A 27,702-nucleotide genomic window follows, 5' to 3' on the forward strand; every position below is an offset into this window, starting at 1 on the left:
ATTTGACAAATATCTTCCCCATGAATGATAATATAGATTTAGCACTTTAAGTGGAAAAAACGTTTCGTTTATTATCCATGTGCGTGTCCCAGAGAGATGTCAGAATAAATCCTTTAGGCGTTTTGCTACGGTATTTGTAGGATCTTAATGTTTGAGCAGCTGTTTCTTATTCACAAATTTGTGGTTTTCGCTGATATTAATTATTCTCATTGTGTGTTGTCTTCTCTGCATCTAAAAACTGCGAAGCACAGTTGTATGAGGTTATCAGAAATAATTTCTAAAACATTTCGTGTCACTTCTACATGTCCATGGGGCAGAATTACGTCATTACGTCACTGTGACGTTAAGAGAACGGTTGGAATTGTACGTAAAACTCATAACTCGTGATACTCGGGCTAGTTCCTGTCTGATCATCAGATTGTTTTTGTTCATTTTTTAACAACACTGCAAACCCCCAAATACAATTCACCAAAATAAATTATGAAGTATCAATTACGTTTACTATTGACGTTTAAGACTGAGGCCAGTTTCTTATGGCAGCAGGTCTCCCGGATGTGACGTAGCCTTCACGGTCGCGTCTCCGCCAGTGTTTTTAAAAAAGCGGCGGTTGCCCGTCGACCACTTTTCGGTGCATAAGTAACATTTATTTCTTTGCTGCAGTTATCCAGAGCAGTATTACAACGTAAGTTGGTTATATTTATTTGTTTTTGCCCCGACAATAACGAAATTTAAACCTCATTCAAAACGTTTTCAAGGCCCCGGCGTTGTTTATATCGAGGGAAGCTAAGCTAGCTATAGTCAGTTAAAGCTAACAAAGTTGATTTACAGTTACAGCTACATTTGCTAACTAACTTGGAAGACGACTAATGCGGTGCGCAGTTTTATTGAACTAACTGCATGCTTTATTTACACTTATCTATGTTTTATAACGTTAAGTGTGACTTTAACGAAACAACGGTCTCGAAGGTAATGCAAGACCTCATGAAGTCTCATACATGAGCACTCACGTTAGTCACGTGAAAGTCGAGATATGATGAAATACTATGTTAATGGGGTAGAAATATAATGAGGCGATGATAGTCTTAAGATCAGAAATTTTGCTAAATACATATGAAATTAGAGTTGTCTTAAAAAATAGTATTTTACAAATGTATTGACCTGTAATGATGTTTGAATCCTACTCAAGCTCCTCACATAATGGAGTGCAAGTCATATGTTTAGGACTCGTACCGTTCCCACCTCTGTTGAAAGATTATATTTACAAATTCATGTCTTTTAAATGGTTCAACAAATGTAACCATAAAAGCTGTAACTGATCCAGCACAGAAATACTCTGTATTCTTTGAACACAACATGATCAAAACCAATTGATCAAATATTAGGAAATGAATGTTTATATATACAATGTCTCTCTAGGGAGATGCTTCTTATTAGCGCTCAGTAAAATGTGTATGCAGAATTATAACATTTTAATTAACACATGCTTTGATTTCTTTTTTAAGTGGGATCCTGGTGTTTGCACCAGCAACATGCAGCACCAGCAGTATGCAGAGGAGCGAGGCCTTCTGGGCTCACTCTGTCCTGGGGAGAAGAAGCTGGAGGGGAAAACCTTCTACTTGGACGGTCTAAAGAAACGCTCAACAGCCCTTCTTTTGGAGGCTGTATCTCTTCTGGGAGGGGTAAGTGTATGTCCTATGCTGTAAACGTTGGTACTATTGTATTCCTACAATAATGGTTGACAGGGATTGATCTAGGCTGTGATATTTAAGATGTAAACCAACCAAGAGTTTGGCTACGCCATCAATTTGCACACATTATTCACTAAATGTTCTCACAATTTTCTTTGATTCTATAGACAAACAATCCATTAATGTATCTAGAAAGCAATCTTCATATCAGCTGATGATAAAATCAATTGATAGTTGCGGCACTAGTACACTACATTCTTGAAAATAAGTTAGTGAAACAAAAAATGTGACAATTGTTGCTCTCTGGGTACGTTTACATTGTGCTCTTTAATAAAACACTACAACATTGCTATTTTCTCATTCTGAAGAGGGTCGAAAGTTTCCTGCACAAGGATGTGTGCTTTATTGTGACTGGAAGCCAAGAGGCCCCGAAGGAGCAGAAGCATACAGATACTAAAGCAGAGAGAAAAGGGACGAGTGAAGAGGCCAAGTGTCCCATAATGCAGCGAGAGAGCATCCTCAGCAGTGACAAGCGGCGACAAGGAACTCCTCGACCAACGGTACAAAGCTTCACACATGCGTGTCTTTAAACCTTTTACAGGTTTTTAGTACTTACGAAAAGCTATTGAATAGATTTCAACCTGATAATTGGCTAAATACTATCATAAAAACGCAAAGTTAAGGATCGCTAGTGTACATTTTGAAACATTTTTATAAGCAATTATGACATTACTAGAGGTTACCAGTCAAAACAATTACCTTTTTTAGCATTGTGGCTTTCTATTGATCTTTTTTTGCTTCACAAAATAGTTTGGACAATATCCCACAAGATGTGAATCTGTGCTGTTCTTTTCTCTTCAGCCTTGTGGCAGCCGTGGGAAGGCCCTGCTGGAAAAAGCCATTCGCAACAATGTGAGTGTCGGTGCAGCCGTGATATTGTTTAGTGAATAAAGGTTATATTCTGATGACCAACTTGGTTTATTGACTTTATTTTGATCTTTTATTGTAGGAACGACTGCAGGGGACAAGCGTTTTGGACAATGCACGATCATGGGGAGTGAAGATTTTGTATGTGGATGGTATCCTTTTGAAAAAACGTGATTTGATGAAAACTGATCTGGTTTTTGTTTGTTCACTTTGTAATGCAGTGACCCTCTGCCCACAGCAGAGGGCACCATACCTGTGCTCATGTTTGTTCTGTGCTTTTGTGTTTTTAGTGATACCAGCTGACGAAGCCTGCTGTTAATCATCATAGAAATTTCACATTCTTAATTTCGGAAAGTTTTTATTCTTCCTTAATGTCGTATCAGACGTCCTTTTGTATTTGAAACAGTTGACTCGAGAGAGCGTTTGTGGTGTACTCAAGAGGCCGGAGGTAAAATGTTTGTGCTGAATTTCTCTTCGCTTCATCAGACATCTCTGAAAAGATTTTGAATTAATAAACGGTGATAACATGATGTTAGAATGCACATGCACAACTGTGTGACAGCCTTCTCTCTTTATTATTGATGGATCTTCATTGAATTCTTTCTTTTTTTTAATGCAGAAGACATCTACCAAACAGCAAGGTTTTCATGTTGTCAAAGGTTAGTTTCGGTATCTGTGCTGCTATTGTGTTTATTTCCCAACATCACTGTATTTTTGTGAGTAGTACAAGTGTTTATTTAATAGTTTGTCTGTTCTCTTGATTCACAGCTGCAGCGCTGAGGTCCCCCTTTATTAAAATTGAAGACATAAGCAGGTGACTTTCCTCCCTCAGTCGGAGCAGTTTGTTTGTTTGTTTTCTCTAGTAAATATAAGTGTGCACTTGGGGGAACAGCAACCGCATGTCCTGCACTCTCCGATATCCCCTCAAGTCCATAGGGAAATGTCTGGCTCTTAAGCTGCTGAATGCTTCACTGTGCTCGTCGTCTATTCCCTGTCTGTTGGCTGTTTAGTGCTGACCAGGTACAGTGGCCTTGTAGAGCTTTTCCTGTTGCTATGAGAACAGTGAGAGTGAACAGAAAACCAGTCCATTTGCATTTCAAACCGCTAAACATCCGCTGAAAGTTGCGATCAAAGGGACGCCCTCGCTCACGGGTGATGATCCTCTGTAAATTCATTACTACAAAAGACCTCGTCCAGATGGTCATTAGTGTAAAATACTAATTCTAGCTGATTTTTCTTCCAAAATTAATTTAAATGTATGTTTTTGGCCTGCACAGGTTAACTTAATGCATGTTTAGTTTCAGATTACACCCTTTTTTATTGCTTTTTAAACAAACCGACTGTAAAACAAGTCGCAGTGACCTGTCCCTGCCTTCCTTACCCCACTCGGTGCTCGTCGTGGAGGTTTACATTTCAGCCCAGATGCTTTTCTTAATTGAGGAGCCATCGTGTAATGTGACATGCCCTCCCCAGTGATGCTGCTCCCCAAGAGCCCAGCGCTCAAGAGGATACAATTTCTATTCGATGAAGCTTTGCAAGCTCCACTGCCTATTCCTGCAGGGGATCTCTATGTGCTAACAGGTCTTTTCATTTGCCCTCTCAGTTCAGTTAATTGAAGTGCCCTGGCTAATGTGTGTAGGCCATTGCTGTGAGAGAACTTATTACAATAACATTCAAGAGTTTCAGAGGTCATAAGTTTTGCAAAGTGGATTGAAATAATTTGAATGAGAAAATAAGATGATGATGAATAATTATTATTTACATTTTGTGTATTAAATCATTTCAGGAAATACAAGCCCTTGCATTTGCAATCTATGGTCTTCCCCACTCTGTGGTACTCGGGCCGATTTAGTCCCTTTGAATCTCCACCTCCTCTGTTTGAAAAGCAAGACAAGAGTAAAATAAGGTTTGTCTAACTGCCATCATTTACAGGGTGTTGAATGTTTTTTGTTTTATTCCGACAAATTGTGTTTAAAATCATTGAGGATTTATCTTAATTGTTACTCATTCTTTGTAAATTAGGGAGAAGAAAAAAATTGAAAGCAGCCCTAAGGACAAATCTCAAACCACACTCTGCTGTACCCCTTCACCTTTGAGGCCACGCAAAAAAGACGTGTCTTTCTGCGAATGCTGCCATCAACCCTTCACCAGTCTGGAGGAGGTGCAAATCTTTTTTGGCTTTTTGTCGGCACACAACAGGTTTTTATGGCGATCACTGTTTGGCTTACGTTTACATCTGTGACTGTTTGTCTCTGTTGGGCCTCGCAGCACTTGCAGTCTGATCAGCACCGGGCTTTTGTCCTGGACGCCTCGAACTACAGCGTGCTGGACGAACTGGTGGCCGGGATGCTTCCGGGGTTTGCCCCCCAATCGGCTCAACCAACGGATGACACACCGGAGCGGTGAGTTTCAGTTATTCCATAAAAATGTCCTAATCATGTGAATCCATCCTATTCTTCTCTTTCACTGCACCACAATTTCAGACGTGTTTTTTTTTGTTTTTTTGTTGTCTTTTCTATGTTCCAACCACTAGACCCCTGACTCCTTTGCCCGTCTGTGAACTGGAGCCTCTCACTGATGCCGAGGCAGAGCACGCTGTTCGGGCTTTGCGGGGCCGAGGTTCATCGCTTCAGGGTCACCTCTCCAGTCCTGCGAGGGGTCCTCGCTCATCTCCGGGGGTTCATTTTCCCATCCCAGATTCGCCACTCACTCAACCTGCTGACCTCCAGCCTTTCAGTGACATCCATCCCCGCACCTCAAGTCCAGTCATGCCCGTTCTGCAGATTGAACCCCAAGCGCACAACTCGGCTAGCGTCTGCCCATCTCCTGACCCTTACTCCCTGCCGCCTGTCCTCAGCCCACAGGTCCCTTGTGGCTCCAACATTACGGAGTCGCACTGCCCGTACTCCGAGCCGCCCGTCCTCAGTCCCCAACAGTACACTGCAGAGGAGGCTGTGGAAATACACACTTGTGAAATGGACCACGGAGAAAGCGTGTCTATGTATGTCCCCGATCCTTTCTCCACAGCACACATTTCCGTGGCTTTGGCATATTCAGAAGGAGTACAGGGATCAAACCAAGGAAGTATATTGGGATTGAGTGAGAACATACGTTCCCCCGGTGGTTTGGCGTGTGCTACGAAGTTGCCACGAAGATCTCGGTCCCTCCCCCGACAGATGGCGACGACGCCAAACCCCAGAAAGCGCTGCAGGTCAGCCAGTCCGCAGCAAAGCCGCAGCAAAAGGAGGAGGTTTACAGCGGAATGTGGCTACACGGGCAGCTGGGTTGAACAAGTCGAACCAGAAAGTGACATAGCGAAACACAAGGACTGTTTATTATTTGACAAAGTGTCCTGTCAGATAAGACAGTCCAGTCCTAAACCAGAGGTCTCCTCCACGTGCACTGTGAAAACACTTGAGTCCAAACCGACCGTTACCATGTTTTTCGTTCCTACAGAACAGAATTTCACTGAGGCGTCGACAGGCCTTTTGGGTCTCGCTAGGACTTCAGGCGCCGATCTTCCATCAAAGCCACTGTCCTCGCAAGCAAAGACTTCTCTTTGCTTCCCTGGGGACAATTCTCAGAGTGCGTTTTCAAGTCTATCGCACTCCACCTCAGTGTGCATCGAGTCGGCCCTCATCCCGGACTTGGGCTCGCTCCCCTTGTCGTCGTCGGACTCCGAATGGGACTGCGGCCTGCTCTCCCGCCTCGGGCCTTCCCGGGGGGCGACGGCAGAGGCCCCCGAGCAGCGGCGGGAGCTCAGCGAGGATCTCCTCCACAGGCCGTGCGGCTGGATGCGCGACGCCAGCTACGAGTCGCGGCTGCACACGGTCCTTCAGCCGTCGCCCCCGGCAACCTCGCTGTGTGGGGAGAAAGGCGACCCTTCCGCGTTTTCCAGGACTGTCGTGCAAATCGTCGAGGTTCAGCACTGATGGTCATTGCCTCGGGGGGGGGGGGGGGGGTTAAAAGAACCGCTAAGCTGCGCAAGGGCAGCGGGAGACGTGCGTTTTTCCCGCTGCAGCGGCATATCCGGCAGGGAGGAAACGATCAATATGAGTCAATGAAGTGTACACTGAATAAATATTTAAATCTTAGTGCCAACTAAACTGTTACATTTAGCTGTTTTTGTCCCAAGAGCGTCCGTTGTGGTTCTCCGCTCAGGCCTCAATCCTGCAAAGAATCAGTATGATGTTTTGCTGACTGAAGTCTTTTAGCAGATATGTCAGGGATCATAGAGGGTTGTAAAGAATTCCATGAGGCTTTTCTGAAAGGTCCATATGCAATTACCGTGAGTGCCGTGTCTGGATCAGAGCCCACTTGCGCTGGCGTTGATGAGGCGTTCGTAGAGTGGAGGACTTGCACTCCCCGCGTCACACAAATATCTGATTAATGTAGAATTGCCTTTCCCAGCTTTTGAAGGTCAGCCAAAAGATGTGTTTTGTCAAGGGGAGGTGTGTGTGTGTGCGCGCTACGTGCAGGTTAATTGTCTGAAGTGTTAAGGCAGCTGCCGTTAAAGACTTGTCATTGCTCATTATAATGGACAAAAAACTAAACATCTCATGTTTTCCACAATCTGAATATCTTCCATGGAAGTTACAAACAAACAAACATCGTATATAAATCTTTGTAATAAGCAAGGAGACACAGTATTTCAGTAAGTGGAAGGGGGAGCGGTTCTCTTTGCAAGCATGTAAATTGAGTTCTTGTACAGTGTTTAAAAATAAATGCTTTTAAACAACATTTCCTTCTGCACAGTTATGAAAGAAAAGCTTCTTGCTCAAAGCATTGTTGAGAACGTTGTGGGTTTGCTGGTTGAGTTCTCCTCCGCGGCCTAATAAGTGCTGACTCTGCTTGTCGGCTAAAAGCGAGCCGACAGGGAAGGATGAGGCGAGGACGGCTGGGTCGATGTGTCCTGCTGGGCTCATCCGATCTGCCCAACTTGCAGCTGACGCAAACAATATTTAATCTCATCACACGACTATCCAGACTCCTTGGCATGAAAGGAGCTGCGTGTGAGTGACCCTGGAGAAAAAACTCTTTGATTTAAGACAATGTTTGGCTTACGATACGAATGTGGTGTTTAGTGAGATGTAAGTTCTACCTGGGAGTTCAGGGTTCAAGTGAGCTTCAAAGCTCATAAAATACCAAATCTTCTCATCAAAGCAAGTTGTATTCATTTAGAATCTCAATAATTGTATTTAAAATAGTATTGCACTGAATGTGTTTGTTACATTCAACACTAAACTGCTTTATTGGGACTGTGGGTCCGGTTTTGATGAACTGAAAGAATAACCGCAACTCTAATGAGGTTGTGAAGGCTGCTCCTGACATGTTTGACATTGTGCTTTTCAAACGGAGGCCGGCCCACATCATTAAATACTGAAATACTTGTATCTATCAAGGGCGATCAGCAAAACCGTTACAGCTCGGGCAAAACATTCTTCAGGCTACTTGGAATCTTAATATTAGAATATGAGGGACCCTCCAGGTCTGAAAGAACTCTGTATATAGAAACAAGAAAAGTATTTGTTTTGGACTGTGATATATGATTTTTTTATGTCTAAAGATTAGTGGTCCGAGTCAGGATAAAGTCTAATATTTGATTTTATTTATATATGTAAAAATAAATAACCATTGGGTAAACAACGATTCAATATATATTTTATGTTTGCTTTATTGCGATGATTAATTATAACAAAAGCAAATGTAATATTCAAATGCTTTACACTTTTAAAAGTTAAAAGTAACGTCATTTAAACTAATTGAAATATTCCTGATGGTTTCTTTGTTTTGTTTTTAAATGTCCTCTGTTATTCTATATTCATTTCGTAAACTCCACCATTACGCGCGCCTGAGTTTAAGCCGAAGAGCTGTGTGAATGCATGCGTGCGTGTGCGCACACGCATAGAGCCTCGCCGGGGGGGCGGGGGGGGGGGGGGGCTTTTAACTCGCTGCAGGCGGAGAGAGGTTGAGAAATGCGGGATCCGCGCGGGGAGGAACCCCGCCGCTGTGTTAGTCCGCGCTGTCAACAACACTCCCTCTGCAGCTGCGCTCCCGGCTCCGATCGCTTCGTGTGACGGCCGCTGCACGGAGGACATCCCCGGGACTATGTGAGCACCATGCACGCTGTGCGATGCCTGCTGTTCGTTACAGTGTGCGCACGGTGCGCGGGGACAGGTAGGCAGACGTGATCGTTTGGGTTTATCACACCGATCATCGTTGGGGGGGGGGGGGGGGGGGGTGAATGAATTTATGAATCTTATGTTTTCCGGTCGATTGTCGCATGCGCTCAACCGGTGTAATAACGAGGACCGAGTTACTGTTGAATTCTGCAGAATTAAGACGTGCTGAGCCGTGTACCGTCGCGGCGGATCGTGCATGCCTGCGCGCTGAAACCTCTCCCCTGGCCCTCTCGCAGGTCTGAGGGAACCGATGGGTCCGCCAGCAGAAGAGCTGGTTCAGCCCAAGCGGCTGCTGCAACGGATCCACTCCGAGGAGGAGATGCTCCACAGCCGCCTGGACACGCGGATCAGAAACTACACGGCAGACGCGCGGGTGAGTTTTTCCCCCCCGCCGCACTTCCACGACGTCGTGCCCCCAATCGTTTAATCTCGGTTTCTACACGCGGTACAAAAGTTGTTGTTGGGATCCAATGGTGATCACGCAGTAAATGGATGTCATTCATGTTTTGGGAGAGCTACCACCCTCTTTAGGAATTCTCCCAGAAGTGAAAGCTACAATATATTACGTAATGGGGTGTGAATGGACATATGTTTTTACACTTTTTATCATGCATGATTTTAGGATAGTTTGAGAGATGCATTCCTCGTATTATATCATTCTCTTCATACAAGGCAAAGATGTACTTTTTAAAAAAAGAATCATTTTGCTTTATAGTTTGTCAATGCCTCTTAAATTGCATGTTTTTGTGATGTTTTATTTTACTATATTCTTTCAAGCTTCACACTGACAATTTGGTACAGCCTCATATCAACATGTTTGGTCTGTATCCCAACCTTAAGTCATTGTAACGAATATCTGGGGAGAATGCAGTGGGATCAAAATATTGCATAATAAATTAATGCATTGAAGAGTTCTAGATCTCTACAAAACCGATCCCCCCCCCTCCCTTATTCCCCTGCTCTCTGTCACCCCCTGGTTCACCCTTCTTTTCCCTCTTTTTTTATTTGAATTGTCCAACACACACACACACACACACACACACACACACATACCCTGACAGTCCCCACATGATGCACAGCGTGTCCAGGAAACAACTGAGCAGAAAAAAACAGGCCACCACTCCGCCCCCCCCCCCCCCCAGCCGCCGCCTCCTCCTTTCTAGTCCATTAGATTATATTTCACACCTCTCCCCGTCCTCTCTCGTTACCTTCACCATAAACGCTGCCCGTCAGTCAGCGGCAGTCCGGTCAGTGGATACGGACTCGGGGGCCGACCTTCAGCCGCCCTCTGTGGGCCCGCGTGCCATCTCGGGACCTTCTGTCCGTGAGCGAGTGGAACCCCTGGAGAAGGTGGTCCGCTGGCTGTTTGGGGAGAGGTCCGTTTACGACGTGGAATTTGGTAAATAACTGCAGTCAAGTGACCGACCTCCATTTGAGAACGTAAGAAGATTCAAAGATAAGAGCGGTTCTTTCAACTGAGCGGTTCAATGAACTGTGGTGTGGCAGTGAACTATTAAGGGTTTTATGTTAAAATAAATTCTAATGGCCAAAGCTGACGCAGCTTCCTCATCTCTGCTCACAGGCGCCATTGTTGTCTTTTTATTGCACCGTACATGGACCCGGCCGCAGGTTCAGATTGGTATTAAGTGGTTTGCAGTGAGTGCACGGCTCATACTAATGAGAGAGAGAGAGAGAGAGAGAGCGAGAGAGACGCCTCTCAGCTCAGCCAGTAAGTGGTGATGGGAGCCTCCGCAGAGTCTGTGGGTGAGGCTCACCTTGGGGCAAAGTTAGACTGAGCTGATGAGCCACAACACCCAGTTTCATCTGGGGACGGACAAAGTCATCTCTCTTTCAGGGAGGGGGTTCCCAAAATAGGCGTGCCTTTCTTTTCTGCATCTTTGTGGGGTTTTTTTTCGATTGGATCGATGGATATTCAATAGTGTTTGTGACCAACACAATGCACCAAAGTACTTCTTTATGGATATCTTCTGCCAATCCTAATAAATCCGATACCGTTTGAGGTTCTGTTGCTTCTTTAATTGCTATCTCAGGGGTCCGATTGTAAATCTAAGTCCATTCTTCCTCCCTCAGCCGGTCCACGTGGCGCAGAGCAGCTTCTTGGTGGAGGCCTTCGGCAAGTCCTTCATCCTTGACCTGGAACTCAACCAGTAAGTCGCCACTTTCAAAGCATTCCCCCCTCCCCCTCCCCCTCTTAAATTAGTCGTCACACAAGTAATGTTCTGTTTGACCATCTAGAATAATTCCCCCTAACAGGTGCCGGTAGTCACACAGTCCTGCAATTTTTCTTCTTCAAACAAATTATTAAATTCAAAATGAAGTTAAATGTCCATCTGTTTTCTTCTCTCCAGCAACCTGCTATCCGGAGACTATGTGGAGCGTCACTATGATGAGAATGGGCAGCTGTCACAGAATATGGTAAGACAGAATAAGGAATACACCAGCTGGCTTTCTTGCCAAAAGTTTGATAAGAAGAAAACTGCTTGGATGTTACGGCTCCTCTAAGCATCACTAATCCACCCATTTGTGTGTTTGATCTAATAACTGGACCCTTTTGACTGGACCACTGGCAGTTTCCAGTAGATGTGCTAAATTAAGCATAATACGCATTTTCCCCAAACTACTTCTTTTAAATAAACTTTTGATAAATGTTTGAATCCTCTTCTGTCAGGTTTTTCAATCCTTTTTGTCCATTAGACTATTAGTTGCCAATGGGTGTGTCCCTCTGAGGGTAAAATTGAGCTTAATCAATAAATAATGGCAGCAGTGCTTGTTTACCTTCAACTCTGGCAGAAATTAATTGAAATGAATATATATATTCAGATGTGGCTCAGGGGTTTGCTGTATCCTCCGGATGATTCCACCTTTCATAAACATCTGGGATCTGTCTCCATCCCCTGATTAATTATAGCCTCTGTCCCTCCTTTCATTCCCCCTTTCTCGCTATCTCTCTCTCTGTCTCCCTTTTACTCTTTTGTCTCGGGCAACGACCCCTCTGACCAATCAGTAGATGGTTGCCATGGGTACCAGCAGGCAGCGGCAGCGTGGGTCTGTAGTGTTTTGCCGTGAGGGGAATTCAAATCATGTTCATTTCCAGAACCAACTAAACCAAATCTTACAACCAGAGTCCGCCCTGACCGTTGGAACCAGATGGGGTAATATTCAGCAATTGAGTTTATTTGCTGAAAGATATGCTGTACATTTCCCATTTTGGCCCTCATAGCCGCGCTTTCATTTCTTACTTTCTGTTGTCAGGCTCTTTGAGCACCAACAAACTCTTTGATGGGCTCTAATGTTTGTTGCCGATGCTTTTCTTCCTTTCACCTCCCATTAGCTCCTATGGTCTCAATGCCTTCCCCCCCCCGTTAGCTCAACAATGCTGAGTCAAAGTCCAGACATCAAATAAACTTAGTTTCAAATGTCACATTTAATAACTTTGTCTCTCGTGCAAGCAGTTTCTATTTCATGCTTAAACTCACAAGGTCCTGATGCAGCAGTCTCTCCGTCATTTACTATAAAGGGTTCTGCGAGGTTGTTAAGTTACAGCTCAGAGTAAAGGGTTGACCGAGCATTAAGAGCAGCCTGTACATGTTGCCTCTTTTCTCTCTGGTCTACCAGCCATGTTGGACAACAGCAGGCTCAGGTGGCAGATATGACTTATTGGGGTTCATTACAAGCACCTGAAACTGAACCTCCCTCTCACACACACACACACACACACACACACACACACACACACACACTCTCTCCCTGTAGCTTCGAAACAGAGACGCGTTGCTGTAATCTCCCTCCACTCAAAATAAAGCCCGCTTGATTATGAATCCTTCTGTGTTTGCACTCTCTAAAACATTAATGCCAGGTCACACGTTTAAACTGTGTCTGCCCGACGGCGGCGAGTGAGTCTCCTCTCCGGTGTAATCTGATCCTCCCTGTGCCGTGAGAGGCGGTGTGGAAACACTATATTCTAAAACGTTACCATCCAGCCGGGGGCCTTTAACGGGATTATCAAGAACCAGGTGAAGTTATCCGGGAATGAACACCCCACAGGTCTCTACACGGATAATCAACTGAAAACAACAGCTGGCTGCAGAATATTTACAAAAAACATGAATTATAGTGATTCCTGTTACAGCCTTTAGGTTAAATGGGTCTGTTTTCCCAACAAGGGAGACTAGTTGTCCTCAGATATTTAGTGTCAAGTGAGTATCAGCACTGCAGGAAATGGAAATTATTGTCACGTGCACACAGCCGTTTCATCAGTAAAAGCCCTTTTTGAGATGCAGCTTTTGTATGTTGGTTCGCTCCCCCCCCCCCCAAAAGGAAGCGGTGGCTTCAGTCCGGGGTTCAATGAGTCAACGTCTTCCGCGCTTTGCTTCCAGGGCGGCGAGCACTGCTACTACCATGGACGCGTGCGCGGGCGGCCGGGCTCCTGGGCGGCTCTGTCCACCTGCCACGGCCTGCGGTGAGTCCAACCCCCCCCTTTGTGTCCCTCAGCATCTAGTGTGTCGGGACCCAACGTTTGGTGTCTAAGGTTTTGAAGACTTTGACACATCAGACTTAAGATAAGTAGAGGGTGACCCGTCGTTTTCTCTCATCCGTGATGAATATGTAGCTGCTTAGCTTAGCACACATTTTTGAGACCAGGGGGGGAAACCCCAATGGACAAACTAACATGCGGCTGTGTTTGGGTGATTTTCAGGGGAATGTTTTCCGATGGCACCTTCTCCTACGGGATCGAACCTGTCGGCAGTGGACAGGTGAGTCTGGACGTCAAGCAGGAGAAACTAGTACAAAATAATAGTTGCACACATCAAGATGAGGCAGCAAGGTTGTGACAAAAATATCCCCAAACTGGCGGCAATAGTTTCAATGACATCCGCTTTAAAAGTCCCCCGCAGTGTCACTTTCTCTCTCCAGTGTCCGTGACCTGCCGTCAGCCCAGACAGCGTTACTCTATCTCTGCATGGAAAGTATTGAGTTGACACACAATCCACCACTGCTGAAAGCTGAAATACATGAGAGGCCTTATGAAGAGCTTAAAAAAAAATAAAAAAAAAATCTGATTGCAGAATAGAGCTAGTATGAAAAAGACATTGAAGTAAGGCAGAGTTGACTGAGAGGGGAGAAAAGTGTTTAGAGTGGGAGAGGCCCCCCCATTAAGGAGCCCCAGTAATCGACGTACGGCTCTATTACATGGAGTGGAGAGATGGATCAATATCCTCCCGGCTCATCTTCAAAATCCTTCCCTCCCTCCTCTCGCTCCCTCCTCCATCTCCGATGGCTCATTTTCATAAAGTATTTATTCCGAGCTCAAGTGTACCACATTTTCCAGCAGTGCTATTACCATTATGACTGGTAATTGATTCATTATGCATCCGAGCACTTTCCTGCCCCCCCCCCCCCCCCCCCCGCCCCCCCCCCTCGGACACGGCAGCGGTTTCTCACACAGCGATGCTGACGACTTCAGTTTAGGATAAAAAGTCTATTTATGAATGCCCTTTCACAGAGAATAGTTCTGTTGATCAAAGCCTGGTACACCTTGTTAAAGGCCTTAAAGGCCTTCTGACCTGATCTCCAATCTGGTTAAGTTTTACTTAAAAACGGACGTCACTTCTCTCTTTATCCCTGGGATAAAAAAGGGCCACAAAATATAGATGTACTGCAGTTATACAATAAATTAAATTCTGATTTTTTATTAGGTCGTAACCCAGTGTTTGGAGTTTACTCCCCACAAGATTGTTTCGTTAAACAGATTTGAGACACACTGTGATTTACTTCATGCCGAGCTTTTAGCAGGTTGGTTTCCGGCTTGAGGTCAAGTTTTGAGGTCATAATCTTTTCGGTTTGGAAAAACATAGACTAAACTCAGTGTCCTTAGTTCAAATCCTACAAAATAAGAAAGATGCAAAGATTCAGGCAATCAAAGTTGCCTTAACTTCTCTTTTTTTTTAGTACATTGATGTTAAAAATGTAATTCATTCATTCATTCCTCCCTCCCTTGTTTCTCGCTCTGTCACTATTTGTCATGCTTTTGGAGGACGTCCTTCAGGAACACAATGACCACGTTGTGTATCGGATGCCGGACATTGACCTCGTCCCAACTCCCTGTCCAGGTAGGACCACAGTGAGACTGGTCAGTGACCAGTGATATGACTGGTTGGTCCTCAGTGACATCATCCCTGCTCTTCTCGCCCTTGCACTACATGTCTCCTTTGCTGCCTCTCCTCTTTGTGCCGGACACTCCCTCCTTCCTCTTACTCAACCCCTACCGTTCTTCCCTCCCTGCCCCCCCCCCCCCCCCCCCCTCCACTCCATTTGGCAAGTTATCCTCTCCCCCTTCTTCCTATCTCCGCCGCCAGCTTAGATATTGATTTCTCCTGCAGATCTCTGGACCAAAATACACAGTTACATCCAGCTCTGGTCTGACGATGAGCCACTTTTCCTCTCACTTAGTCTGTGCGCGTGTGTATGTGTGTTTGTGTGTGTGTGTGTGTGTGTGTTTTTCCCAGGATGCTCTTTGAACGCCACGGGGCCCGGGGGGCGGACAGAGGGTGAGCCAAAGGATGGAGACAGACGATCTGAGGGGGGCGAGCCTGTTTCAACAGAAATCCTGAAACGCTCAAAAAGACAAGTGAGTTCTCACGACGCAGACAGATGGCCGCGCATGTGCATGTTCATGCCGAGACGTGACGGAGAGCTGTGCTACCTTTGGACTCTACTGATAACACGTTGGTCCTTGGCCTCCGCTGCATCCGTCTCAGCCTCCAACATAAACATTCATTTCTGGTGTTTTTGGTTTTTCTGTTCACTGGTTTTAATGGGCTGAGGTCAGTTAAAAAAGGTTTCATCGTTGGTCCATATAATATAAATGTGATGACAGATTTTTGCACTGTTTGCTGTCTCTTCTGAATCTAACAAAGCAGTGTTTAGATCTTATAAAATAATACCTGGCTCTATTAATTTGTCAATTATTTAGTAATAAATATCAAATGTTGCGAATACAAATATTTTTTTTTCTTGGTAGAAGAAGTGATGCAGGAGCTGCAAATGATGTCTTCAGACAGAAATATTCTACTTAATGGAAAAAAGTACTCTCTCTAAAAGACTGTAGTTTTCACGAGCGTCCGAGTGCCGTGTGAGTAATTGTTTCCCCACCGGGTTTGCGTGCGCGCACTGTGTAAGTGTGTGTGTGTGTGTGTGTGTGTGTGTATGTGTGTGTGTGTGTGTGTGTGTGTGTGTGTGTGTGTGTGTGGGTGTGTGTCTGTCCGTCCTGTGTGACGGTCGAGTGCGACGGCCGCACTCAGACCTCTGGCTGTGTGCATTTCCTTGTGCTCCCTCCAGGTGCGGAGAGGTCAGCGCACGGTTCAGACTGAGACGAAGTACCTCGAGCTGATGGTGGTGAACGACCACGAGCTGGTGGGTGGGAGGCACTTTGTTCTTTCCCCTTATCTCCCCGAGCGCTGCGTGAAGGCATTAACAGGAAGTGAGCGTGACGTTCATGAAAGTGATGGGACTTTAATCGGTTATAACGCTTCTTCTCCTCCTCCCCTCGTTAGTTTGTGCAGCTTCGCCGGTCTGCCGCTCAGACGAAGAACTTTGCCAAAGCGGTGGTGAACATGGCCGATGCTGTGAGTGGAAAACACTGCTGCAGAGTTTTTCAAACACCCATTCAACATGGAACCTATTGTAGTTCCCACAATTCAGAGCTTATTTCTTACATTTTCAGCTTTTCTGCTGTTGTCTCTTTTTCAAGTGTTTTTTTTAGTTTTAGTGAATGCTTTTAGTCGCTGGGTTTACCTCCCAAAACATGCTGATATAAATAACAAAAGGACACTTGGTCTTCTGCATGGGAAACCCCTCACTTACTGGGGAGAGTGATGCTGGTTTCCACGGCAACCGACTGCTGCCTGTCTCTCACTGTCAAAAATAGAGATGGTTTCAACCGTCTCAATTATCTGCAATATTTGTCCCCAACTTAACCCCTTTAGATCTGACTAATTTATTTGTTTTATTTTACACGACCAAGAAGCTTTGGTTTAGATTTATTCTTTAATTTAAACTCAACTATTACTTAATCTTTCAATCCTTTCTATTTATACATTATACAACTGCTTTGAGGTATTATGTAGAATAACTGTAGTGAGATCCATGTATTTTTCCTTTCTGACGTTTCCAGATCTACAAGGAGCAGCTCAACACTCGCATCGTCCTGGTGGCCATGGAAACCTGGTCTTCTGAGAACAGGGTCTCGGTGGGTGAGGACGCCTTGCTCACTCTGCGTGACTTCATGAAGTACAGGAAGGAGAGCATCAAGGAACGCTGCGACGCCGTCCACCTCTTCTCGTGAGTCCTCCGTTTTCTCTCTTCTTCGTGTCCTCCGCCTTCTGCTCGTTCACCCTCTGCCTCGTCTTTCTTCCTGCCTCCCCTCTGCTGCCCCGCCTGTTATTCATTTGCTCTCCCTTGCTCCACAGAGGGAGGACGTTCATGAGCAGCCGCAGTGAAGCGGCCTACATCGGGGGCATCTGCTCAGTCACCAGGGGCGGAGGCATCAACGAAGTGAGGCTCGTCCCTTACTCGGATTAGAGAGAGAGAGAGAGAGAGAGAGGCAACAAATCATTGTGCTTGTCCAATGAGCTTCATGCAGAAGAATCATTCCCATTCCCTCTAGTTGTGATGTATCGTTAGCTTGATTTATATGTGTGCCTTCAGTTCGGCAGTGTGGGTCCCATGGCCATCACGTTGAGTCAAAGCCTTGGCCAGAACATCGGCATGCTGAGGAACAAAGAGCGACTGGCCGCAGGTGAGACGGACGCACTTTTTGAGGAGTCTCGGGTTAAAGTTCCAAATTGAATCGCTGTTGCTGCCAAAGATCTTGACACAGCACTCCTCTGCTGTTCCAGTGAGAATGTGCCGATGGTATTCATCTCCTCGCAGCTCCCTCAAGTGGTGAAAAACAATGTGTTTCATGTGCATGTGTCCAGGAGACTGCAGGTGTCCTGACCCGTGGCTGGGCTGCATCATGGAGGACACGGGGTATGCTTCCTTTCTATTCAGAATGCATTATTAATGAGACGTAAAACAACAGTCTCTTCACACAAAGACTTATTCCAGGTTTTCTGTGTAAAACTGTGTGAAATGTTCGGCAGAATTTCATATTGTAATCAGACTTTGCTTTTCCAATGTTGCAAATTATTATTATTTTTTTTCCTCTACTGAATAGTTACTACCTGCCCAGGAAGTTCTCCCGCTGTAGTATAGATGAGTACTTGCGATTCCTCCAGCAGGGAGGAGGCAGCTGTCTCTTCAACAAGCCCACCAAGGTGGGAGACACGTCATTGTAGATTTCTCTCAACACTAAAGTTGGTTTAAATGTATTTTCATCGTCCGTTCTGGTGATTTGTATTTGGTTTTACTCTGAATTTAGCCCCTTTGTCTCTTTTTTTTTTAACCGTGTAGTTGTTGGACCCACCAGAGTGTGGGAATGGATTCGTGGAGCCGGGAGAGGAATGTGACTGTGGATCGCTCGTGGTGAGCGCATTTCAAGCAACAACTTTCACACTCCTTGTATTATACACCAAGATTAGGACGGGGGGGATTTTAACCCTTTGGTTCAGCCCAATTTATGCCTTGAATGTAGTTGAAAAAGCTAAAACTCACAGTAACAACTTGTCACATCTGGTTCCAATCCGTCCAGAACATTTCAGTGTCCAGAACCTTTTTGGAGCTAGACGTTTGATCTTAACCCGTCCCTGTATCAGACATTCAGTCTTCATTCATAAAGAAACTGGAGAATGGTTTGTAAGTGCAGTCGTTAATGTGAGTTAAAAAAAATATCTATGAACATCCCCCCCCCCCCCCCCCCTCACAGGAGTGTGCACGGAACGGCGCCAACTGCTGTAAGAAGTGCACCCTTACCCACAATGCAATGTGCAGCAACGGGCTCTGCTGCCGGGACTGCAGGGTGAGCCGCGTCTCCGCTGTCTCCCCCCGAGGCCCCCGATGGACTATTTATTCCCCCACCCGGTCGGTTCCACAACCCTCACGCCTTTTTTTTTCTTTCTCAGTACGAGCTGAGAGGGGTGACTTGCCGCGAGGCTGTCAACGACTGTGACATCCCCGAGACCTGCATGGGAGACTCCAGCCAGGTAAAATGCGTCCTCGAAAGAAGTCTGTGACCCGTCGTGAGGACCGACGGATGGACGGACCAATCGATTTGTATTCCCTCTCTTTCAGTGTCCTCATAACGTCCACAAGCTGGATGGCTACACGTGCGAAGCTGGACAGGTAAAGCTACGCGAGTTGTGCTGTGTGTTTGTTAAAGCGTCTGTTGCTGCATTCACCAAAGTGCTTATTCTTCACTCAGGGTCGGTGTTACGGAGGTCGCTGTAAGACCAGAGACGGACAGTGCAGGACGCTGTGGGGCTACAGTAGGTTTGCATTGCCATGTTGAGCTTTATTTCTAAATGATGCACGGCCCTCTGAATTTCCCGAGAAGAAAGGCATTGGGGCTTCCTCCAAGTGTGAAAGAAGTTGTGTCCTCTCAGACTCGGCCGACAGGTTCTGCTACGAAAAGCTTAATTCTGAGGGCACAGAGAAAGGAAACTGTGGTCCGGACTCCACTGGTCAGGGATGGGTGCAGTGCAACAAACAGTGAGAGAACACCATGGCTTCATTAAACACATTCAAAAGCCAATTTTCTTTTATAGAATCTCATTTTAGGATTATTTATTTATTGTCTCCACCAGGGACGTCCTGTGCGGCTTACTGCTGTGCACCAATCTGACGGATAGGCCGAGGTTTGGTGAACTTCAGGGGAGGGTCACCAGCCTGACCATCCACCATCAGAACAGATACCTGGACTGCAGGTGAGGAAAGTCGGTTTAGTTTGAGCAGCCATTTGAAGGCTCGAACAGGTAATATTGGCCCGTGACAAACAAACCCCCCCCCACCACCACCCACAGGGGCGGCCACGCCGTGCTGGACGACGGCTTGGACATGGGCTACGTGGAGGACGGGGCGCCGTGCGGCCCAAACATGATGTGTTTGGAGCGCCGCTGCCTCCCCGTCACCACCTTCAACCTCAGCACCTGCCCGGGCTCCTCGTCCTCGTCCGCGCGCATCTGCTCGCATCACGGGGTGAGTCGGTCCGAGGGGCCTCAGCCGCTCGGGAACAAAGGTCTGTGGGTAGCAGACGACGTAAGATGTCCGTGCGTCTTTTTGTCTGTTTGTACGGCAGACTTGCAGCAATGAGGTGAGGTGTATCTGTGATCCGGACTACACTGGGAAGGACTGTAGTGTGTTCGACCCGATCCTCGTGCCCACGCCGCCGGATGGCCCGGAGAAATACAAAGGTAGCGACGCCCAGCGTTGTGTGAAACATGAAGTAACATGAAGGATATTTTAACACCCAGGAACTTAAATCACAATATTGAGTCGTTTATAACGATATTTGGTCATTTTTTGGTACTTTTTATGCTTTTATTTTCCCCTCACTGGTTCACTCCTTCGCTCCCTACAGGTCCCAGTGGCACCAATATAATAATAGGTTCGGTTGCTGGTGCAATTCTGGTGGCAGCAATCGTCCTCGGGGGAACTGGATGGGGATTTAAGTAAGAGCATGTCTCCCTCTGTGTGCGCACACACACACACACACACACACATGCCTGCAGCTCGCTGCTGAAACGCTTCCCTGCTCGTCGTCTGGCGGATAACCAGAGACCACGTGGGTTGGTTACTGATGGCGGGGTGAGGGACGCACGGGAGGCAGATGCGGAGTCACTTGTCGTAAGCGTTCCCATCATGGAAGGAGGTGGCTGGCAGGAGCTTCTCCACTTTGCATTATTAATATTTATTTTAATTTGCTGAAGTTTCTAAGACATTTTATTAAGTGGGCTGTAGAAGCAAACATGTGAAAAACAATACAGCATATATTTGACCTTATTAGAGTGAGATCTATTTCCGTAATCTCCTGATTTATTTTGTATGCAATACTACATATACTATGTATTCATCACAAAAAAGCCTCTTAATGCTTTGCTTCTAAGGCCTCTGGTTCGTCGCATGTTTTCTTTTGCCTTCGCTGCGTTCCTCGTGCATGTGAAACCACAGTTGAGCGTCGTTGCCGTCTTTCTGCTTCACGGCCTGTTTTCTCTGCCCCCTCCGTCTTGTTCCTGCCTCACTGCGGATCCAGAAACATCCGGAGAGGAAGGTACGACCCCGCCTTGCAGTCCTGATCCGGCGAATGTTATGAACCACGGTTTATTGTGTAAACCATAATGCGGCCTTTTTTTTATAGGAAGCCTCTAATTTGTTATCAGCTGAGCACCTTTACAGATATTTCAAAGCCCGCAAACATTTCCTCGGCTTATAAAGCCTTTACTTATTTTAGTTTTTCACACATTTTTAACTGTTTAATTTGTATCTGGATGAGTGTATTGCATGGGCCAATGCCACGTACCACAGTATTCATTCAGCTTTTGCTAGTTTGCAGTCTTCTTCCATATATTGGCCTTTCAAGATGCATAGAACGTAATTTAATTTTAGTATTGGGAAACACTCCAAAACGGTACTTGACTCATTATTATTTGTACTGCTTGTACCCTCACTAACCGGGCTGCCATTTCTAGAATATAGATGCAGTGTTGATATTGTAAATTTAATTTCATAAGACTTTCAATAATAAAATTGAACTCCTCTTTAAAGTTTATTTTTTCCTTTTTATTATTTACGGCTTCAAAGATTAATCAATCAATAGTCAATTAATGTATAAGTCAATCAACAGAAAGTGATCCACACAGAAATCTCAAACATTTGGTTTGGAGAATTTTCTTGTTACGGTTTATTTAAACGGCTTTTTGACAGTCAGAACAAAACATTTGAAAATGGGAGAGGGGAAATATAAAATGTTTCTAATGACCAATCAAGTATTTAAATGAAAGTCTGTTATCTCTTATTTCAAAGTCTTTGCCGACCTGTCGTTTCTATCAGATTCCTCAATGTTTGTCCCTCTTTTTAATCTTCAGCTCATTTCCTTTCCTTGCTTCCTCTTCTCTTTCCAGATCTTCGTGAGTTTGAGTTGCATCTCTTCGCTGTCCTGTCTTCTTTCCACGCTGAACAGGAGACGAGACTTCTTCCCCTTCTGATACCTCGGCCCCCTTTTTCTGTTTCTTATTTCACTCCATGAACGCCGTCTGCGCTGCTCTTCTCCTCCTGAGAAGCCTGGTCGTTATTTGTTCCAGTAGCACCGCATCCGTAATGCTTCCAAACGTTTGCTTTTTTTTATTTACAACATTTTTTGTCCGTGACGCACAGTTAACTCAAGTGTGTTTACTCCGAGTTTCTCTTCCACTAGTTGAAGCAATATGGACCGTTTTTACCCCTTTTAAAAATATTTCCGTTCATTTGATGGAGAACACCTCCCCTCCGTGATGTGGCTCTAGCGGCAGTGGACATGTACAAATACCACTAGCAGGGAATGTTGACCCTTTGCCCGTCTAGCTGAGGGTTGTTCTGTGTGCTGGTTCTTTACATTCCACGGTACCGCCCATACTTTCTCTCATGCTGTCGTTCGTCCATTCAAAATAAATGCTTGTGCACAGCACGCATCGATGTGTGAGTGTGCAGTTTAGGGGCTGAGGGGAAGCTAGTTGTGTCTCTGCGCCGATGATATCAAAGGACTTTTTTACTTTTACCCCCCCCCCCGCTGTGTGATATGTAAGCTATATACGGCCAATATGCATACGAGTATGCCGAACATGGGTGCTGATGTACATAGTGTGACATGAGGTTGACTGACTTATGAAGACCGCAGGGGGTCACTGCCGCTCTGAATGAAAGCACAAGTCTGGAGAGAGGAGACTCCTCCGGGCCTCTCAGCGTAAAACTGCTACTTTCGAAGGTGTTCCTTTTGCGAGAGAAGATTTGAATCTGCAGCCTTGAGAAGTTGGAGCTCCTCTGGTTTTTCCCCCAGAAGTGTGGGATGGCTGATCAATTGAATCACGGAAAATTCCGTCTGGAGTATTGTATGGTTCATACATGCCTTTTTGAGATTTTCAAACTGAGAAATGATATGATATCCGATATCCAAAATCAGCTTTAGCACAGGATATCAGTCGACTCCACATAATGTTCATAGATCGTAGCTTCCATGTGCTCATTCCAACTGCTGAGCATTCTTACTGACTAGTTCAATGAGCAATAGATATGTACATATTATAAATAAAGTCAGAACCCTTGCATTTAGAAAAAGAGTTAACGTGCATCACCGTCTGCATCTCCCCTTCAGGAACTCAGAATCTTTAAATCAGGTTGAGACGATGTCCGTCTGTAGTTCTTTGGACCCCTTTGCACCTTTTCTTATCATTATGTGTCTCAGATCAGACTTGAACTGATTACAGGCGTGGTACTGTGCATCTAGAGTCCATCTTGATGGTATTTTAAAGCGAGGTGTAAAGGAACCTTGTGTGTTTTTAGTGTTTTTGTTTTGTTTCCCTGAATAATCGCACAGGTGCAACAAGAGCGGATCCGAGTTTCACTGCCAGTCGACCTACAGTAGCATTAAAAGGAATACGTTGACCTTTTCTCTGCCTCTGACATGGGACAGATTACAATAAATGACTCAAATGAGTGCAGTTAGTCATGGACATGTATTTTTGGACTACAAAACGCTAACTCTGAATTGGAAAATGTCATCGGGTTTCCCTTTAATCGTCCTCGGACGCTCTTCGTGCTGAGTACATATGGGATGTGATGCTAAAGGCCCCCCCCCCCCCCCCCCCCCCGCTGCTGCTTGCGGTCATGCGGTGTATTTGGACTCACAGGATTCACACAGGGAAGTCCACATTGTTTATTCTAACAGTATTAGCTTGGCCTGTAATGTAAATACTCATATTGTATATTGAAATGCATATTAAAACATATCTGAATAACTGTGACAGTGTGTTCCGTTGGACATTTTGGACTTCTAAAAAGTACTTTCGCAGTACCAGTGAGAGTTAACTTTAAACAGCTTGTAGTTCTTCCTATTTACGAATCCGGTTGTCTTTATAAATATTTATAAATATCTGCTGGACGTTGGGGGGGTTTTCTACAGGGTCTGTGGAGGACTGGAATGAGATCTTAGTATCTGTGCCTCTCATAGTATTAAGAACAAAAGTATTTTCCATATACATACAGACTATATTTATTCTTAGTTTCTTTGTTTTTTTGCATTGATCCAATGATACCTGCTAATTGGAAGAAAAAAAGAGTCTGCTAATTGAAAGTACATGATTTTTGCATTAACGTACATGCTTACAGGAGCATATTTTTTTAGGTAGTTCACTCCATTCATATGGTAATAAACCATGATTGGTTTGAAAACAATGTTTTATATATGTTGTTTATCAGATCTACCGTTGGGTTACGTTCTCGCTCTCGGCTCGCTTCACGCATTTGTCTCCCCGGCGTCTCCTTTGCCCTCCGGCTGTCTCCACTCAGCGTAGATGGACTCCTCGTAGTCTCCGATCCCTTCAAACTCCATGTCGGGAGACTCGGAGGAAAAAAGTGCAGCTTCCTCTGGTCCAAGAAAATCCTGAAGGAAGAAACCCGGCATTCCTTTCAATGACATTTAGTGTTTTACAACCTTTCATGGATGTTTTACACAAATTGTGAAAGATCACACAAGGTTTTTAAGGCCGTCTGTCCATTCTGTCACTTGGGTTTTCTTTATACCCACATAGTGCCTTTTGGAGAACCGCTGCTCTACTCATTCTAAGTAGCCTTAAGGTTTTTTTTTTTTCTTTCTTCAATGATCTCACCTCATCGTCCATCTTCAAGTACGACTCTGCAGATGTCAGCATCTGCTTCAGAGTGACGGTGTGGTTGTAGTGGCCTACAGCCTCCTATTAGACGCATTAAACAGAGATCAGAGGCTTTCAGCAGACAAACTGAACAAATCGTGGTCCAAGGCGCCGCGTGAGGTTCTCTCTCACCCTCCTGGGCGCGAAGTGGTCCGGCCCGAGGCCCCACTGCTCGCCGTAGGCCTTGTAGTACTGCAGGTTCTGCCTCATGACCACGTCCTCGGGTTCAAAGAGGAAGTAGCTGTAGGCGCAGGGCAGCGCGCGGCGCCCGTCGTTCACTGCATCGGATACAATGGTGAGTGTTGGTCATCACTCGGCATCAGGGAAGAAAATCCTCATCTGCAGTTGTACACTTACACTTGTAATAGGCGAACTGTAGGTAGTGGTATACAGTGGCAACAAATGGTTCCACAAAATAACCACCGACATTGGGCCTCAAGTTTTCTTCACACTTCAGCTTACAGCGCAACGTGTCGGTGTAAACATCTTGAAAAGCAGAGCAGAGATTATTATTTAGTAAGTCCCAAAATAAAACCAGGTGTGTGGAAGCATTCAGATCCTTCACCAAAGTAAATTAATATAAAAAATATAGTTTTACAAGTTAAAGTCCTGCATTCAAAGAACACTAACAAAATAAAGTTAGAAAAATATTTTTAGATATCAAAAGTATTCATTCAGCTGAAAAGTAGCCCCTGTGACTAAAATGTTAAACTCTGCTTTTTGGTTTAGCCTTATTTTATATGAACGGATTTAGTTCAGAAAATCAAAAAAAGAATTGGTGATATTCTATTAAATCTATTAAGACATGAACTTGAACGAGATAACATATTGACCTAGTAAAACGTACAATATTTTCCCTTCAATTCCTACAAAAAAATCAAATTTTATACCCCAAAATCCTTTTGACTTGTTTTTTGTCTCCGTATTGTTGTTTTCTGTTCATTTAATACTCATCTTTTTTTAAAAAGCTGCCTACCAACCTGCCATGGCTGCATAGAAGTCCTGGTGCGGGGAGAGGTGGACGACCCCCTCACAGTCGGCCTGACAGAGGCCGTACTCGTGCAGGTAGAGCCTCAGAGCCTCCTCCAGGAGCTCCACACTGCGGCCGTGGTCGCCCGAATCGGCGAGCTTCACGCCCCTCAGAAAGGACGACTGAAGGAACGAAGCCATTCGTGCACTTTCTGACTTTGGCACGTTTAAGACGCTAAAGTATTCCACGGGGTCACAATACAAAAACAAGGCGTTGTGAAGGACGGGCTGGTGGTCCTCACCTCGTGCGGGTGCCCCTCGTGGTCCGTGAGGTATCCGCTCAGGTCGTACTGGCTCTTGTACTCCTCCATCAGCCGCCGCATCTCCTGGTCCTCGGGGTTCTTCTGGAGGTACGTGTAGGCACACGGGACAGCCCTCTGCAGGTCATTCAACTGGGAGCAGAGCACTGGATTACCACCGCTGTTGATAGAAGGACTGGGACACGTACCATAACTGTCTCTCTTTCTTGTGTGTAACTGGGGAGAAACGCTTTCAATTTGAATATAGGAGCCTGAGGTGATCAAATGTATCCCAATAAGAAATAGAAACGTATATTTTGATGGTGATTTGGGGACATTTTGCCCTTGTTAGTTTCAAGTATTCAGGGACTTCACTCATATGAGCCTCCATGACATGATTGAGGATGGAATTTTCCATTACTTTAAGGGAAATCTTTGAATGGATCATTGGGTATTTCCGATCTACCTGTTTAATGAAACACGACTACGGGTCCTCGGCTATAACATTGCAGAACTTTTAAAATCTCAAGGCCAAGTTCAAGGACGATCTCGTAAGTAAGGCGCCTCACCCTGGAGTAAGCAAAGTGCAGATATCTGTAGGGAGACCTTCTGTCGAACTCTTCCAGGATGTGTCTGCCGGGAGGAGGGAGCTGCAACGCGGGGAAATGCGCTCTGCACTTCTTCTGACAATTCGCTCCCATCACAAGGCGCCAGTGGACCCGGGTGTCCCGGTCCCCCCCGGTGGACGGTTCGCGGTGTTCGGTGCCGTCACAGTGCAGCGCGCAGTACCTCGCGCTGTCGCGGAGGAGCCTGCGCAAACGCAAACACGATTCCAGGTGCTCGATGGATTCGGGCCACCTTTCCGCTGCGTAATGGTCCAAAGCCAGCCCGTAAGCGGTCGCGAGGGGCGCGAGCTCCTCCGCGGGGAAATTCCTGAAGTTATAGTTTTCATATTGCGCGGCCGTCGTCAAAATATAGGTCAAATATAGCAGCGTCAGCAACGCGCGAGAGGTAACCATGATAAGAGGACATCCAACATGTTCTAGTCTACGTGTTGCTCCTGCTGGTGTCTGGGCGGGGGGGCTGCTGGACAGCTTAAGGGTCTCTGGGAATTCCGGCATTGGGTCTTTCCGAGTTGCTGTCTCGGGTTTCTCAGCCCGGATCTACAGCTGTCACCAAGTTTCTTTATTTGGCGCAGGGAGGATACACCTGCATGCGTAAAAAGGACCGCTTGGACATTGTTGTGTTATTGGTTATGTTGTCGTTGATAGTTAAACTATATGATTTATTAAGGGCATGAGATGAGATGTAATAACTTAAGCCCCAAAAGTATTGAATTGTTGTCTTCTAGGGGTTTATGATGACAATTAAAATTAAATTAAATACTGTAGGTAAAAAAAAACGTTTTAAGCAGTTGTAGCTTTGCACCCAATTGTTTGTGGTCATCACACATATTTTGTTCACATTGAGATGTTTTGTAATAGGAAACTAATTCCCTCTCTAGCAGGTCCGCCGACATTTTGTTGCTAGAGAATAAGCTCCACGGCATTAGAGGAAAAGTTTACACTTTGGGGGCTTTCAGATCACTTTACGGCTCGGATCCAAGGGGGGGCGGGTCTCTCTGCTCTGTGGATGTGGCGAGGAACCGAAAAGAATGGGCGACTTTACTTTCAAAATAAAAGCAAAAAGGGGCAATTAAAACCACCCGATGATCTAGTCATTCTAATCTACTTAAAAACAGGCATACATTACAAATATGACATGCCGTTAAGGGAAGTTG

The 27,702-nt window shown here is 45.4% G+C and overlaps 3 protein-coding genes across 4 annotated transcripts; 2 read left to right on the forward strand and 1 right to left on the reverse strand.

Annotated features, from left to right (window-relative positions):
- Nucleotides 1-339: 339 nt before the first annotated feature.
- Nucleotides 340-7,898, forward strand: dbf4b (DBF4B-CDC7 kinase regulatory subunit). Its single transcript, XM_037464703.2, has 12 exons — nt 340-682; nt 1,503-1,679; nt 2,057-2,248; nt 2,550-2,600; nt 2,698-2,767; nt 2,999-3,063; nt 3,235-3,274; nt 3,384-3,429; nt 4,402-4,521; nt 4,638-4,776; nt 4,884-5,017; nt 5,149-7,898. The coding sequence occupies exons 2-12, from the start codon at nt 1,530-1,532 to the stop codon at nt 6,545-6,547; spliced, it is 2,406 nt and encodes an 801-aa protein (XP_037320600.2). The 5' UTR covers nt 340-682; nt 1,503-1,529; the 3' UTR covers nt 6,548-7,898.
- Nucleotides 7,899-8,577: 679 nt separating this feature from the next.
- Nucleotides 8,578-23,743, forward strand: adam11 (ADAM metallopeptidase domain 11). Of its 2 annotated transcripts, XM_037463624.2 has the most exons (27): nt 8,578-8,792; nt 9,034-9,170; nt 10,889-10,965; nt 11,167-11,233; nt 13,195-13,277; nt 13,515-13,572; nt 14,865-14,928; nt 15,325-15,446; nt 16,157-16,231; nt 16,372-16,443; nt 16,992-17,158; nt 17,287-17,371; nt 17,525-17,615; nt 17,797-17,848; nt 18,036-18,135; nt 18,272-18,343; nt 18,684-18,776; nt 18,880-18,960; nt 19,049-19,099; nt 19,179-19,242; nt 19,360-19,465; nt 19,561-19,680; nt 19,777-19,951; nt 20,052-20,166; nt 20,334-20,424; nt 21,006-21,023; nt 21,874-23,743. In XM_037463624.2, the coding sequence occupies exons 1-27, from the start codon at nt 8,735-8,737 to the stop codon at nt 21,881-21,883; spliced, it is 2,304 nt and encodes a 767-aa protein (XP_037319521.2). In that variant the 5' UTR covers nt 8,578-8,734; the 3' UTR covers nt 21,884-23,743. The 2 variants fall into 2 exon arrangements, with proteins under 2 accessions (XP_037319521.2, XP_037319520.2); XM_037463623.2 differs by lacking the exon at nt 21,874-23,743 and having other exon boundaries at nt 21,006-21,861.
- Nucleotides 23,744-23,753: 10 nt separating this feature from the next.
- Nucleotides 23,754-27,568, reverse strand: LOC119213200 (endoplasmic reticulum protein SC65-like). The gene is made up of 7 exons (XM_037464335.2): nt 26,492-27,568; nt 25,926-26,075; nt 25,635-25,806; nt 25,012-25,140; nt 24,787-24,932; nt 24,613-24,696; nt 23,754-24,386 (listed from the first exon to the last, which is right to left on the reverse strand). Exons 1-7 carry the CDS (start codon nt 27,041-27,043, stop codon nt 24,240-24,242), a joined length of 1,380 nt encoding a protein of 459 aa, XP_037320232.2. The 5' UTR covers nt 27,044-27,568; the 3' UTR covers nt 23,754-24,239.
- Nucleotides 27,569-27,702: the final 134 nt, after the last annotated feature.

Source organism: Pungitius pungitius, chromosome 21 (genome assembly GCF_949316345.1).
Source record: "Pungitius pungitius chromosome 21, fPunPun2.1, whole genome shotgun sequence".
NCBI classification, from domain to species: Eukaryota; Metazoa; Chordata; class Actinopteri; order Perciformes; family Gasterosteidae; genus Pungitius; species Pungitius pungitius.

Excerpts from the sequence above, each read along its gene's own strand:
- dbf4b (XM_037464703.2), top strand. The coding sequence starts at position 1,530 with ATGCAGCACCAGCAGTATGCAGAGGAGCGAGGCCTTCTGGGCTCACTC. Across the intron at positions 2,768-2,998 it reads GAAGATTTTGTATGTGGATG|ACGTCCTTTTGTATTTGAAA; the intron begins GTATCCTTTTGA and ends ATGTCGTATCAG. Across the intron at positions 5,018-5,148 it reads ACGGATGACACACCGGAGCG|ACCCCTGACTCCTTTGCCCG; the intron begins GTGAGTTTCAGT and ends TCCAACCACTAG.
- LOC119213200 (XM_037464335.2), bottom strand. The coding sequence starts at position 27,043 with ATGCCGGAATTCCCAGAGACCCTTAAGCTGTCCAGCAGCCCCCCCGCC. Across the intron at positions 25,807-25,925 it reads ACGAGGGGCACCCGCACGAG|TCGTCCTTTCTGAGGGGCGT; the intron begins GTGAGGACCACC and ends TCGTTCCTTCAG. Across the intron at positions 24,387-24,612 it reads ACTTGAAGATGGACGATGAG|GATTTTCTTGGACCAGAGGA; the intron begins GTGAGATCATTG and ends TTCTTCCTTCAG.
- adam11 (XM_037463623.2), top strand. The coding sequence starts at position 8,735 with ATGCACGCTGTGCGATGCCTGCTGTTCGTTACAGTGTGCGCACGGTGC. Across the intron at positions 8,793-9,033 it reads CGCACGGTGCGCGGGGACAG|GTCTGAGGGAACCGATGGGT; the intron begins GTAGGCAGACGT and ends GCCCTCTCGCAG. Across the intron at positions 17,849-18,035 it reads TGCATCATGGAGGACACGGG|TTACTACCTGCCCAGGAAGT; the intron begins GTATGCTTCCTT and ends TCTACTGAATAG.